We start from the raw sequence: 12,680 nt of genomic DNA, 5'->3' as shown, positions 1-12,680 counted from the left end.
ATCCCCACCGAGGCCTGGGGGAGGAGTGGAGTTTCAGCACTACCTCACTGGTGAGGTGGGGGCTGCGTGACTAAGCCTTAGTAACGGGAAACAAATCACCAAATGCATCTGGGATGCAGGTAACATATAGACAATAATCCCGCTCTTTTTAATTAAAACTAAAAATAGGGGTTATGGAGGCTTGGCTCAGTTGGTAGAGCGCCAGCCAGTGAGTGTCAGGTATCGAGTTTGAGTTCCGATGTCAACCAAAGAAAGAAAAAGAAAAGAAAGTTAAAAATAAAGTTAGCTGAGTAATAATATTCGGTTGAAAAAAATCTTTCTTTAAAATTGCTTTTTAATCGCATCCTGAAGCCACCGGGGAGACCTGGAGACCCCGAAAAGTCAGGCCTGCGCCCTCTGGTCCTTAGGTCTGATGGTGGAGGTGAACACATCGGCAGGGAGCAGGCCGAAGGCAGCCGTTGGGGAAGGGGCCGGAAAGGAAGCCGGATGCAGGAAGAGGGCAGTGGGTGCTCCCCAAACCTGGCTGAAGAAGTCGCCACAGTGGGCGCCTTAGGGTGACCCGCGGGAGCGCGTCCCACACCGCCCCCTGGAGTTCATCTGGGGTTGTACGGGCAGGAGCGGCCCGTGGGGCCCAAACTGAGGGTTGGGGCGGGGGGGGGGGGAGGGGGAGGGGAGAGGGCAGAGTCACAGGTTGGAGGGGGGGGGTGATCCCCAGAGCCCGCAATTGTAGCAAACCACCTTCACGCAAGACCTGCTTGAAGGACATGATAGGTGACAGGAATACCCCACTCAGGCCAGCATGAAGCAGAGACCATGGCTGAAGACTTTTATGACAGCTTATAAGCACAGCACAGCCAGTTTCAACTGCCAGTTTCAACTTCCAGTTTCTAATCGGTGAAACCTAAATCTTCGGGGCTCCTGATTGTCTTTAAGGATAGTTGAGAAAGAGAAAAAAAGGCTGACAAATCCTGTGAGCCCTATGGATCCACCCGTGACCACACCAGACGGAAGGCAATCCCACTGATACCAGCTTGACTCCTTACTGACTTTGACTGATTTATGTTGAGGGGGAAAAATGTCATTGAGGTTGTCTAAATTTAAACTGCTTTAAACTCAGGAGGAGAAAAAGGATGTGTTTACTATGGCATATCTATACATGGCAGAAGACAACTGTGACAAAAAGACACTGGAAGCCAGGCACCAGTGGCTCACACCTGTCATCCTAGCTACTCAGGAGGCTGAGATCTGAAGGTCCCAGTTCAAAGCCAGCCTGAGCAGGAAAGCCTGTGAGACTCTTATCTCTAGTGAACAAGCAAAAAAGCCAGAATTGGAGCTGCTGAGTGGAACCTTGAGAGGAAAAGGAAAAGGTGAGAGTATGAGGCCCTGAAAACAAGCCCCAGGACTGGCACACACACACACACACACACACACACACACACACACAGAGTTGAGACCTGGCTGGGCCTCATAGCAAGACTTTGTCAGAAAACAACAACACAAAACACAGAAAGCAAAATCATCAAGCAGCAACAGGAAATGTTGGGGTCCTGAGAGGCAAATGCCCCAACATGTGAAGCCAGGTGTCTACTGTGATACTTTTCCCCTCCAGACTTTCATAAACCTCAGCTTGGCTGCCTGGCTGCCTTCCTCTTTTTTTTTTTTTTTCTTTTGTCCTTGTGGTTAAACTCAAGGCCTTCAGCTTGCTTCGAAATCTACCCCTAAACCACCTCTACAATCCCTTTGCTTTTAGGGTGGCTGTGTTTTGGTGGATTTTCTTTCTTTGTTTTTTTTTTTTTGTCATTTGTTTTCCAGATTGGCTCTCTCCCTGACTTTGCCCAGGCTGGCCTCAAACAATGATCCTCCTGCCTCTGCCTCCCAAGTAGCTCACATGACACGATGGTAGCACCTCATCTTGCCAGCCAGCTGCTCCCTTTGAAAAGGCCCAGGAAAACACTTGTGGTTAATGAGTCTCAGAAAACTGAAATGAAACTTCAAAGTAAAAGTGGCAGAGGCTCCTTTAGTAGAGGCTCAAAGAAGAGGGTGGGGTGGGGTGGGGGGAGGTTGAGGAGGTCCCACCCCTCCCTCTAAGTAAGAGGAAAGTGACCAGCCAGGACATGGGGGAACGGCTTCTGGCTATCCATTAAAAATGCTAAGTGCAAATCTGCAAACACCATTCACCCAGAGGCTCTGGTCGCCTCTGAAACCTGGTGGTGGGGTGCAAAGAGAGCAGAGGCCGAGTAAAGAAGGGGAGCCACGAGCACATGAAGGTCACTCCCAGACCCCCGGAGATGTCACCTTCGTTGCTGCTGCTGCTGCCACTGCTGCTGCTGCTGCTGAACTTGGATCCTATACAGGCTTCGCTGATCCGGTATGGTGACCTCTACCCCCAACATAACAGATCCTAAGATCCAAAACGTTTAAGGCCAAGATTTCCTCCATTGAAGGTTGGACATGGTAGTGCCTATAATTCCAGCCACTGGATTATAGACAACTTTGAACTGGAGGCAGCAAGATCTTGAGTTCAAGCCTAACTAGGGTAAAGTTAGCAAGAACATGTCTCATAAACAACAGCAACGGGGGGGGGGAGTGAAAACATCTGGACACATTGGCTCAGACTTGTCATCCTAGCTACTTGGGAGGCAGAGATCAAGAGGATCAAAATTGGAGGCAAGCTAGCTAGAGCCCATCTTGATTAATCAGTTGGGTGTGGTGATGCCTATCATCCCAGCTGAGGGGAGGGTGTTAACATGAATTTAGCCACACTTATGTGGGCAAACATCAAAGATCCTATTTTTTTTTTTTTTTTTGGCCAGTCCTGGGCCTTGGACTCAGGGCCTGAGCACTGTCCCTGGCTTCTTCCCGCTCAAGGCTAGCACTCTGCCACTTGAGCCACAGCGCCGCTTCTGGCCGTTTTCTGTATATGTGGTGCTGGGGAATCAAACCTAGGGCCTCGTGTATCCGAGGCAGGCACTCTTGCCACTAGGCTATATCCCCAGCCCAAAGATCCTATTTTTTAAAATGACAGTAAATGGCCATCGCCGATGGCTCATGCCTGTAATCCTAGCTACTCAGAAGGCTGAGATATGAGGATCGAAGTTTGAAGCCAGCCAGGGCAAGAAAGTCTGTGAGACTCTTACCTTCAACCAGAAAACTGGAAGTAGAGCTGTGGTTCAAAGTGGTAGAGTGCTAACTTTGAGCATAAAAGCTCCAGGACAGTACCCAGGCCCTGATTTCAAGTCCAATGACCAACAACAAAAAAAAGACAGTGAAAAGGACTGGGGACCATGGCTCAACTGGTAGAGCGCCTGCCTAGCTTGCTGGAGACCCTGGGTTCAATCCCCATAACCACAGTAAGCAAAGAAAAAGTTTAGAGGACCACCCCCACCTTGCCTGGTTGCATCCCCCAGTCTCTCCCCTCCTCTTCCTCATTTCCCAGTTCTTGAATGGAGGTGGGGGGGGGCTTACTGGAAAACTGGTACACTTGTCCCCATTTAATTTCCCACCTCTCCAGACTGTGTCCGATGGTGGGGGAGGGCACTGAGCACACAAAATTCTTCTGGCATGAGATGTTTGCTAATCAACCTTTTGAACCCAACCCACTTTGGCCATTTCGACAACAATGTGAAGAACAGGGAGCCTCAGAATGTTCTCCCAGGACCCAGAGTGCCTGCCAGCCCCTCAGCCCCTCAAGCTGGCCCCATCCCACACCTACCCACCAGGAAGCTCAGAGTGCTGAGTTTGTACAGCTCTCTGAGCCAGGGTTGGCAAACACTCAGCTCAAGGGTCCCATTGAGCCAAGCCTCTATTTGCATAAGCCCACTTCATTTGCATATATCTGTCCCTTCATTTGCATAGGCCTTTGTCCCCTTATCTGTTTGTTTGTTTGTTTTTTTGGCCAGTCCTGGGCTTTGGACTCAGGGCCTGAGCACTGTCCCTGGCTTCTTTTTTTTTTTGTTCAAGGCTAGCACTCTGCCACTTGAGTCACAGCGCCACTTCTGGCCATTTTCTGTATATGTGGTGCTGGGGAATTGAACCCAGGGCCTCATGTATACGAGGCAAGCGCTCTTGCCACTAGGCCATATCCCCAGCCCCTTGTCCCCTTATCTGTATGCACCCTCTGGTGGCCTGCCTGCTCAGGGGACAGGTACCTTAGCTTGTCACCGATGTGGAGTCTACACAAGGAATTTTGTGCAACACTCACAGCTTCAGGCTCAGGTAGTTTTATTTATTGTGCCAATACTGAGACTTGAACTCAGGGTCTGAGCACTGTGGGGTTCAAGACCCCGTCCCCTGCTTCACCCAGGGAGATGTTAAATCCCAAATTGTGAAAGAAACTCGGCTCTACTCCTCATGCCTGCAGAAGGAGCAAGGCGTGTCTTTATGGGTTACGCTAGCTGAGGAAAGATGCCGAAACCTCCCCCTGTCCCCCCTCATGTGTCCGGAGTAGACGCAGGACAGATTTTGGGGAGCTAGTTTGGATGTTCCACCAGTCTCAAAAGGCTTTAATCAGGGAGGGGTTTATATAACGGTAATGGCGGGCAGGAAGAGGCGGGACCAATTGAATATTAATAATTGGCTGAATGGACTGTCCCTCAGGTGATATCACGAGCTTCCTCTATGGGCGGAGACCACAGCCCCCCAAGGACCGGGCCTCTGGGGGCTCTGCCACCGCCACCATGATGGCACACACGTGCTCGCCCCCAGGGGTGGGGGCTGCTTTGCTTCTCTTCCAGCAGAACCCAGAAGATGGGAGTGGCTAGCTTTTACACTGTCCCAGGGCTGGGGAAAGAGCAGCGTCTCGAGAGCTCTCGTCCCCCTTCCCTCATCAAGGCCAAAACTGAATCCCCAACATAGCACTGTCCCTTAGGTTTTACACTGATGGCTGGTGTTATTCTAACATCGGAGCCACACCAGATTTCTTTTTCACACACCATAATCATGAATATATTCATGAATATATATGTATATGTGTATATATGCTTCTTTTGCTCTACCAATTGAGCCACAGCACCACTTCAGGCTTTTTCTGTATATGTGGTACTGAGGAATCCAAACCAGGGCTATATGCATGCTAGGCAAACACTCTACCACTAAGCCACATTCCCAGCCCGTGGAGAATTTACTTACTAGGAATACAGACACTTTGACATACAAACTTGTAATTGTCTCTTAGATTTTTTTTGTGTGTGTGTACGTGTGTGTCATTTATAGGTTTGTGGGAGAAGGGCTGTAGAGAAGTTTGAAACTTTCGCATCTCACTCTTTGGTATTTTTCTCTTGGAAAAGCTTCCTTCCTCTCTGAGTTATCAATGCATTTTCCTGGTTCCCAGAGATCCTATAATTTCAGAATCTCCTACATGCAGTGTCCTCTGGTGTCAAGTGGGGAATGGCGACTTGGCACCAATACTGCTTCCCCCCACTCAAGGAAGGGAAGGAGCCCCACCATGAGGAACAGAGCCTAGAAGGTTCTTCAGCCTAGAGCTGTCACCAGGCCTGGGTTAGGGGGGTGGATTTGGTGTGCGGGAGTTGCTCCTCTAAATCCTGGGGGATTTATCTTCGGCATTAAATGGAAGGTGGTTCAGCAGCCCACCTGGCCATGCCTGCCATGGAATGGGGATGGGCACATATGTCTGACCTTCCATCCTACCCTGCTGCGGGCCACCTTCTACTGTGGATACCCAGGAAGGATACGCCCCTTGCCCTCAACTTGCTCTTTCCTTCCAGGGTGCCTCTTCGCAGAGTCCGCCCTGGACCCAGGACCCTGAGCCCACTGAGAGCCTGGGACTGGGCAGCAGCAGCTCCGGGCCTGGGGGTCCCAGCCCCTGGGGACAAGCCCACCTTTATGCCTCTCTCCAACTACATGAACGTGAGCCACAGCCCCGTAGTCCCCCAACCCCGAACCCTAGGTCAGACACGCCCTTCACCTGCATCCCCTTGTGCCACAGGCCCAGTACTTTGGGGAGATCGGTCTGGGGACGCCCCAACAAAACTTCTCTGTGGTCTTCGACACTGGCTCCTCCAACTTCTGGGTCCCGTCCAGGACCTGCTCCTTCTTCAGTCTGCCCTGCTGTGAGTCGGGAGCGCAGGGCTGATGGTGGGGGGGGGGGGGGAAGGGACGGTGGGGGATGGTCTGAGCTTGGGGGTGATGTCTCAGGCGAGGTGAGAAGGTCAGCAGGCAGAAGGTCTGGAGAGTCCTCAGTTCCCAGTGACACTTCCGGAATCTGATTTAGGGTTCCATCGTCGATTTGACGCCAAAGCCTCCAGCTCCTTCAGGCGCAACGGGACCAAGTTTGCCATTCAGTACGGGACGGGACGGCTGGAAGGGATCCTAAGCAAGGACAAGCTGACCGTGCGTCCGGCCCCTAAAGGGCGGGAACTGGGGAGCCTCTGGTGCCGGAGGGGCGGGGCCTCCAGTGAAACGGGCGGGGCTTCACAGCGCTGGGCGGAGCCACCGGGGCCGGGGCCCCTAGAGCGCTGGGCTGTCAAGGGTGGAACCTCCGGTGGCGTAGGGGGAGGCCAACAGGAGGGCTTCCTTGACAAGGGGGCGTGGCTTCTCTCACAGCCAAAATTTTCCTAGGTAGTGAGGCTTGTTGCAGAAGTTTCCAGATCTGTGTTTCGCTATTTATTCCGGTGCTTCTCAGGAAAATGTGGGCATCATTCTCCCAGCAGTCACTGTGGATCCCTTTGTGTCCTTCTCTAGATTGGGGGGATCTCGGGTGCATCAGTGACTTTCGGAGAGGCTCTGTGGCAACCCAGCATCGTCTTCACTTTTGGCCACTTTGATGGGATACTGGGCCTTGGTTTCCCCAGTCTGGCGGTGGGAAGAGTTCAACCCCCGCTGGACGCTCTGGTGGAGCAACGGCTGCTGAAAAAGCCGGTCTTCTCCTTTTACCTCAACAGGTACTGGGGATGGGGCTCCCTACAGTGGGTCCCAGGAGAAGCTAACCCAGTGCTGGAATCCCACCTCCAGTCAGGAAACTTGGAACACAGAAAGTTTCCACATCAGTTCAAGAAATCAATTACCACGGCTGGGAATATGGCATAGTGGCAAGAGTGCTTGCCTCCTTGTACATGAAGCCCTGGGTTGGATTCCCCAGCACCACATATATAGAAAGCAGCCAGAAGTGGCTCTGTGGCTCAAGTGGCAGAGTGCTAGCCTTGAGCAAAAAGAAGCCAGGGACAGTGCTCAGGCCCTGAGTTCAAGGCCCAGGACTGGAAAAAAAAAATCAATTACCCAAGATAAATACTCCTGACCTCCCATAGGAAATCCAGAGGGCTGCCTGACAGCTCAGGACATACTAAAAGAACTCACAGTCAGCCAGGAAAGCACTAGTCAAATTCTCCTCTTAGAAATCCCTTCTTGGGGCTGGGGATATGGCCTAGTGGCAAGAGTGCCTGCCTCAGATACACGAGGCCCTAGGTTCGATTCCCCCGCACCACATATACAGAAAACGGCCAGAAGCGGCGCTGTGGCTCAAGCGGCAGAGTGCTAGCCTTGAGCGGGAAGAAGCCAGGGACAGTGCTCAGGCCCTGAGTCCAAGGCCCAGGACTGGCCAAAAAAAAAAAGAAATCCCTTCTTGAGGGGGTGGGAATGTGGCCTAGTGGTAGAATGTTTGCCTAGCATGCATGAAGCCCTGGGTTCAATTCTTCAGCACCACATAAACAGAAAACTGGAAGAAAACAGAAATTGGAAGTGGTGGTATAGCTCAAGTGGTAAAGTGCTAGTCTTGAGCAAAAAGAAGCCAGGGATGGTGCACAGGCCCTGAATCTAAGCCCCAGGACTGGCAAGGCTGAGATCTGAGTATGGAGGTTCAAAGCCAGCCTGGGTGGGAAAGTCCATGAGATTCTTATCTCCAATAAACTACTCAGAAAAAGCTGGAAGTAGCACTGTGGCTCAAGTGGAAGAATGCCAGCCTTGAGTGCAAAAGCTAAGAGACAGCATCTGGACCCTGAGTTCAAGCCCCAGGTCCTGGACAAAGTGGAGGAGGAGGAGGAAGAAAGGCGGAGTTGACTTCTTGTTTTGTTTTTTTGCCAGTCCTGGGGCTTGAACTCAGGGCCTGAGCACTGCCCCTGGCTTCTTTTTGCTCAAGGCTAGCACTCTACCACTTCAGCCACACTGCCACTTCTGGATTTTTCTATATATGTGGTGCTAAGGAATCAAACCCAGGGCTTCATGTATATAAGGCAAGCACTTTTCCAGTGGGCCATATTCCCAGCCTGGGGGGCAGGGTGATTTCTTTTCTCTCCATTCTTCCTTCCAGGCCCATCTAGGCCCACAACTACCCCACTACCCCATCTAGGACCCAGAACAAACAGTGGGCATGAGGTCCCATCCCTGGCCTCGCTTGGGATGGAAAGGAGAAATTCTGGTGACATCTACAGTATCCTGTTCTTTCAGGGACCCTGAAGGGGCAGAAGGAGGAGAGCTGGTCCTGGGGGGCTCGGACCCAGATCACTATATCCCACCCCTCACCTTCATGCCTATCACAAACCCCACTTACTGGCAGATCCACATGCAGTGGTGAGCACCTTGGCCCCGTGATCTGGAGCTGGGGGTGGGGAGCTGGAGCTCTAGGAGCCTGTCTTTAACGTGTTCCCCTCCTCTTCACAGCCTGAAGGTGGGCACAGGGCTGACTCTGTGTGCCCAGGGTTGTGCTGCCATCCTGGACACAGGAACATCCCTCATCACGGGACCCAGTGAAGAGATCCACGCCCTGCATTCAGCCATTGGGGCATTTCCTCTCTTGGCAGGGCAGGTTAGGACCAGCTGTGGTGGCCATGGGCATGGAGCTGATGGCAGACACCGGACAGGGTGTAGGGGCTTGAGGATGGAAAGCAAATAGCTGGTGGTGTCTAATGGGAGGAGGGATCTGTGAGGATAGAAAGAAGAAGTGAGGACACATCCCAGGATCTGTGCTGAGTGACTCAGGAATGGTGATGGGAAGGGGCTGGTTAAGAAAGCAAGTTCTAGTAATTCTAGCTATTCAGGAGGCTGAGATCTGAAGGTTGTGATCTGAAGCTGGCCCAGGTAGGGCTTCTTCAATGAACCAGCTAAGAACCAGAAATGGAGAGCTGGTAAAGCTCCAGTCTCGAGCAAAAGAGGCAAGCAAAAGCATAAGGCCCTGTGTTCAAACCACAGTATTGGCACACACACACACACACTTGTGTGTGTGTGTATGTGTTTTTTAAGAAGTATGTCTCCCTTCCTGATAGTAGTAAAGTTTCCTAGGGAAAGAATATAGTTTCAATAGATGGCAAGCAGGGTGAGAATTATTATTGAAGACTAGATGAGGGATGCCTAAGGGACAAGTCTCAGACATTCCCCAAGGACACTGGGGAGAGGCACAGAGGAAGTGGAGCAGAACAGGAACTTCCTACCTTCATGGCTTCCTCTTCTCCCCTAGTACCTCATTCACTGCTCCAGAGTCCCAACGCTCCCCCCGGTCTCCTTCCTCCTGGGTGGGGCCTGGTTTAACCTCACAGCCCAGGACTATGTCATCCAGGTAAGTGCCCTCCATGACTATGCTTGGAGGCAGAAACTTTTTTTTGGGGGGGGGGGCGAGTGGGGAGAAGGTCCTGTTACATAGCCCAGGCTGGTTTCAAACTCTCCTTCCTCCCGCCTCAGCCTCAAGAGCCAGTGATTACTGGCGGCTCCACCACGCCCGGCCTAGCAGCATTTCGGGTGTGGCACCAGTGTGGCTGAGCAGCCCTCTCTCCTCATCTTGCAGATTTCTCAGGGTGGCTTCCGCCTCTGCTTGTCTGGCTTCCAGGCCCTGGACGTGCCTCCGCCCGCCGGTCCCTTCTGGATCCTCGGCGACGTCTTCTTGGGGACCTATCTGGCCATCTTCGACCGCGGGGACTCGAACGCGGGAGCCCGCGTGGGCCTCGCGCGCGCGCGTCCTCGCGAGGCGCAGCGGAGAGGCGGCAATGCGCACGCGTAGTTTCCCCAGCAAGCGCCCAGGCTAGACGCATGCGCGCTGGGTTGCAGCTGCTCAGTAAATACTATTTTCATTGAACGAACCTCCCTGTATTGCTTCCTGTAAGCACGTGTTTCTTGGAGAGAAAAATTAGTATTCAGATCCAGAGAGCTCATGAAGAGAGGGGGAAGGGCACTGCTCCCGTTCTATTCTGAGAGACTCACTCTGGTGAAGGGTTCTTACTACGAATCCCATGACGCCCCTGGCCTACCCAGCCTCTAGTTAAAGGCGCCCACACCGCGGAGCATCACGGGTGTTGTAGTCCTCACTATGTTCCCGTTCCGGCGGGGGCGGATGCAGCCACAACAAGCGTTGGAGGCGACAGGTCGCGATAACAGCGACAGGTGGCAGTGTGTGTGTAGGGGTGGGGAGACTTTCCTGAAAGCGGTAAAACATTCTGAACCTTGTGCTAAGAAAGTGGTTTCCATTCTTGAGGACCTCCTCTGCTCTCCTCTTGGGATTCTAAGATCCCTGGGTCCTCCACCAAGGCGGAGCTTGAATACCCCCCTCCCCCGACTCCGAGTTTTGGGGAACGGTGCTGCCCCTCCTCCGGCGATGATGTCACTCACCCCTCCGCAATCTCTTGCTACCCAGAGCTGCCAAGGCTGGGTCACCCTTCCCCCCCATCGCAAGACTGGGATCCCCCCTATCCCTGCCTCGCCTGGACTTGGAGTGAGTATGGGGGAGGGAGCTGAGGCTTAGGTCCGTGGGTGGTAAGGCATCCCACCTCCCAGTTTGGGAGACCGGGACTCAAAGATTACATCGGAGAGATCCCCCTACATTCTGAGTTTTGGGGGCCAAGATATTGGAGGGGGGAACCAAGTATCTTAGACAGAGTGTTTCCATATTTTCGCCTGTAGTGAAATTCCCTTTCTGGCTTAGAACTGATTGATGGGCATGGGGTGGAGGAACACTAGAAATTCGGGATGGGTAGCTCCCCTTTAAGGGCCTTGGGAAGGGAACAAGTATAGAGGACTATGGCTGCCGGTGTTTGGACATCTCAGGAACTCAGTGTCTTGAGTGTCCCGGAAAAGGATGAGTTGGGGAAGGGAAGGACCTGAAGAAGTGGGCAGACATTCACCTCTCTTCTGGTGTCTTGTCAAATATGGAGTATGTTCCCCCTGGTCCCTCAGTATAGCGGGGTGTCCTGTATTCTGAGCCCCAGCTTCTCCCCCAATGCCTATTGTTTTTAACGGATAGAAGGAAGATCCAGGCTCTCAAACCCTCTTGCCACATACCCTGTCCAGGCGATGGCATCCACAATCCTCAGGACTGAGGAGTCTGGACCATCCTTTACTCCTTGCCGAATGCTTCTCCTTTGTCTCTCCAGGCCCGAATCTGCTTCTCAGCTTCTCACCCGGGCTCACCCTTTTCCAGATCCCTCTCCACACCAGCCCCCACCTTCTCCCACACCTTCTGACCTCTGCCAAAAACGCTGATTTGGTAACTGGATCCCGTGCCTGGTTGCTGTCAAAAGCAGAAAGTAGGAGCAGGGGGTGGAGTGTAAGTCAGGGTGATGACCTGGGTCTTTATGCCAGCCCCTACTTCTAGCTTCTACAACCTACTCAACCCCTTCTTTAGTCCACTCCAGGCCTCAACTGGCCCTGGAGCCTTACTCGACCTCCACCTGTCCCTCACCTTGGGTTTCATTACTTCTTTCGGGGGGTGGGGCACAGCAGAATTTGGGGTTGAAAAGGGCAGAAAGTCAGAATTTGGGGTTGAAAAGGGCAGAAAGTGCGGAACTCTCTTCTCTGCACTGTGGGTCCTAGCAGAGACTTGGGGGCTGCCTGAGGATCGTGTCTACTTTTGGGAACAGCGGAAGAGCCCAAGATCTGGGGAGTGAGGGAACCACCTCCTTGGTCTGCAGGATGGACCTCACTTCTGCAGCTCTCTGCAGTGACGCAGCCTCCAGTCCTGCCAGGAAGGGTGGGGGGAGGGCTGAGAGAATGGGACAGAGACCCAGGGAAAGGGGAGACTCAGAAAAAGAGGCTCAGAGGCGTGGGGCAATGCAGGGGGAGAAACCCAAGAGAGGAAAGACGTAGAAAGAATAAGAAAAGGAAAAAGAGAGAAAGCGCGCAGAGATAGCTATGAAAGGGGGGACAGAGAGAAGACAAAAAGACCCAGGGAGAGGAAGACAAAGATCTCAACAGAGGAAGAAAGACCCGGGGCGAACGGAGAGGCGCATCTCTCCCAGTGGGGCAGAGAGTAGGAGAAAGAGACGGGGGGGGAGGGGGGAGGGGGGAAGCCTGCAGAGCCACGGCTGGGGGAGGGGAAATTAGTCCAGGACCTGAAGGACGGTGACAGATTGAGACACCCAGGGAGAGAGGGAGCAGAGCCAGAAACTCCAAGAGGTGTGGACCAAGGAGATGGGACTGAGGGGGAAAGAGAAACCGGAACGGGCATGGGATGGGAGGAGCGATGGGAAGCGGCAGTCGCACCTGCAGGGGCGGGGGGGGGGGGCGGTCGGCCAGGGGCGGTGCGGCGCGGCGCGGCGGGAGGACTCCCGCAGCCCCCTGACCCGCCCCCTTCGCTCCCACAGGCGCCTCCTCCCACCGCAGCCCGGGGCGCAGCCAGCAGGCCTGCGCCTGCGCAGTTTCCCAGCGCCCAGGTCCACCCCTGCAGGCGGGGCCTGCGGGCTCGGAGGCGGTCCTCTCTTCTGGCTCCGCCCCCAAGTCGACTACCGCCACCACCACCACCACCACCC

The 12,680-nt window shown here is 53.5% G+C and overlaps 1 protein-coding gene across 2 annotated transcripts; it reads left to right on the top strand.

Annotated features, from left to right (window-relative positions):
* Positions 1-1,504: 1,504 nt before the first annotated feature.
* Napsa (napsin A aspartic peptidase) lies at positions 1,505-10,786 on the top strand. Of its 2 annotated transcripts, XM_048329364.1 has the most exons (9): positions 1,505-2,368; positions 5,724-5,865; positions 5,945-6,068; positions 6,230-6,348; positions 6,700-6,899; positions 8,398-8,520; positions 8,611-8,755; positions 9,404-9,502; positions 9,728-10,786. In XM_048329364.1, the coding sequence occupies exons 1-9, from the start codon at positions 2,262-2,264 to the stop codon at positions 9,938-9,940; spliced, it is 1,272 nt and encodes a 423-aa protein (XP_048185321.1). In that variant the 5' UTR covers positions 1,505-2,261; the 3' UTR covers positions 9,941-10,786. The 2 variants fall into 2 exon arrangements, with proteins under 2 accessions (XP_048185321.1, XP_048185320.1); XM_048329363.1 differs by lacking the exon at positions 1,505-2,368 and having other exon boundaries at positions 5,176-5,865.
* Positions 10,787-12,680: the final 1,894 nt, after the last annotated feature.

The sequence above is a fragment of the Perognathus longimembris genome, chromosome 20 (genome assembly GCF_023159225.1).
Source record: "Perognathus longimembris pacificus isolate PPM17 chromosome 20, ASM2315922v1, whole genome shotgun sequence".
NCBI classification, from domain to species: domain Eukaryota; kingdom Metazoa; phylum Chordata; class Mammalia; order Rodentia; family Heteromyidae; genus Perognathus; species Perognathus longimembris.
Note: the sequence above shows the minus strand (reverse complement) of the source record. Positions and strands in the feature narration are given on the sequence as shown.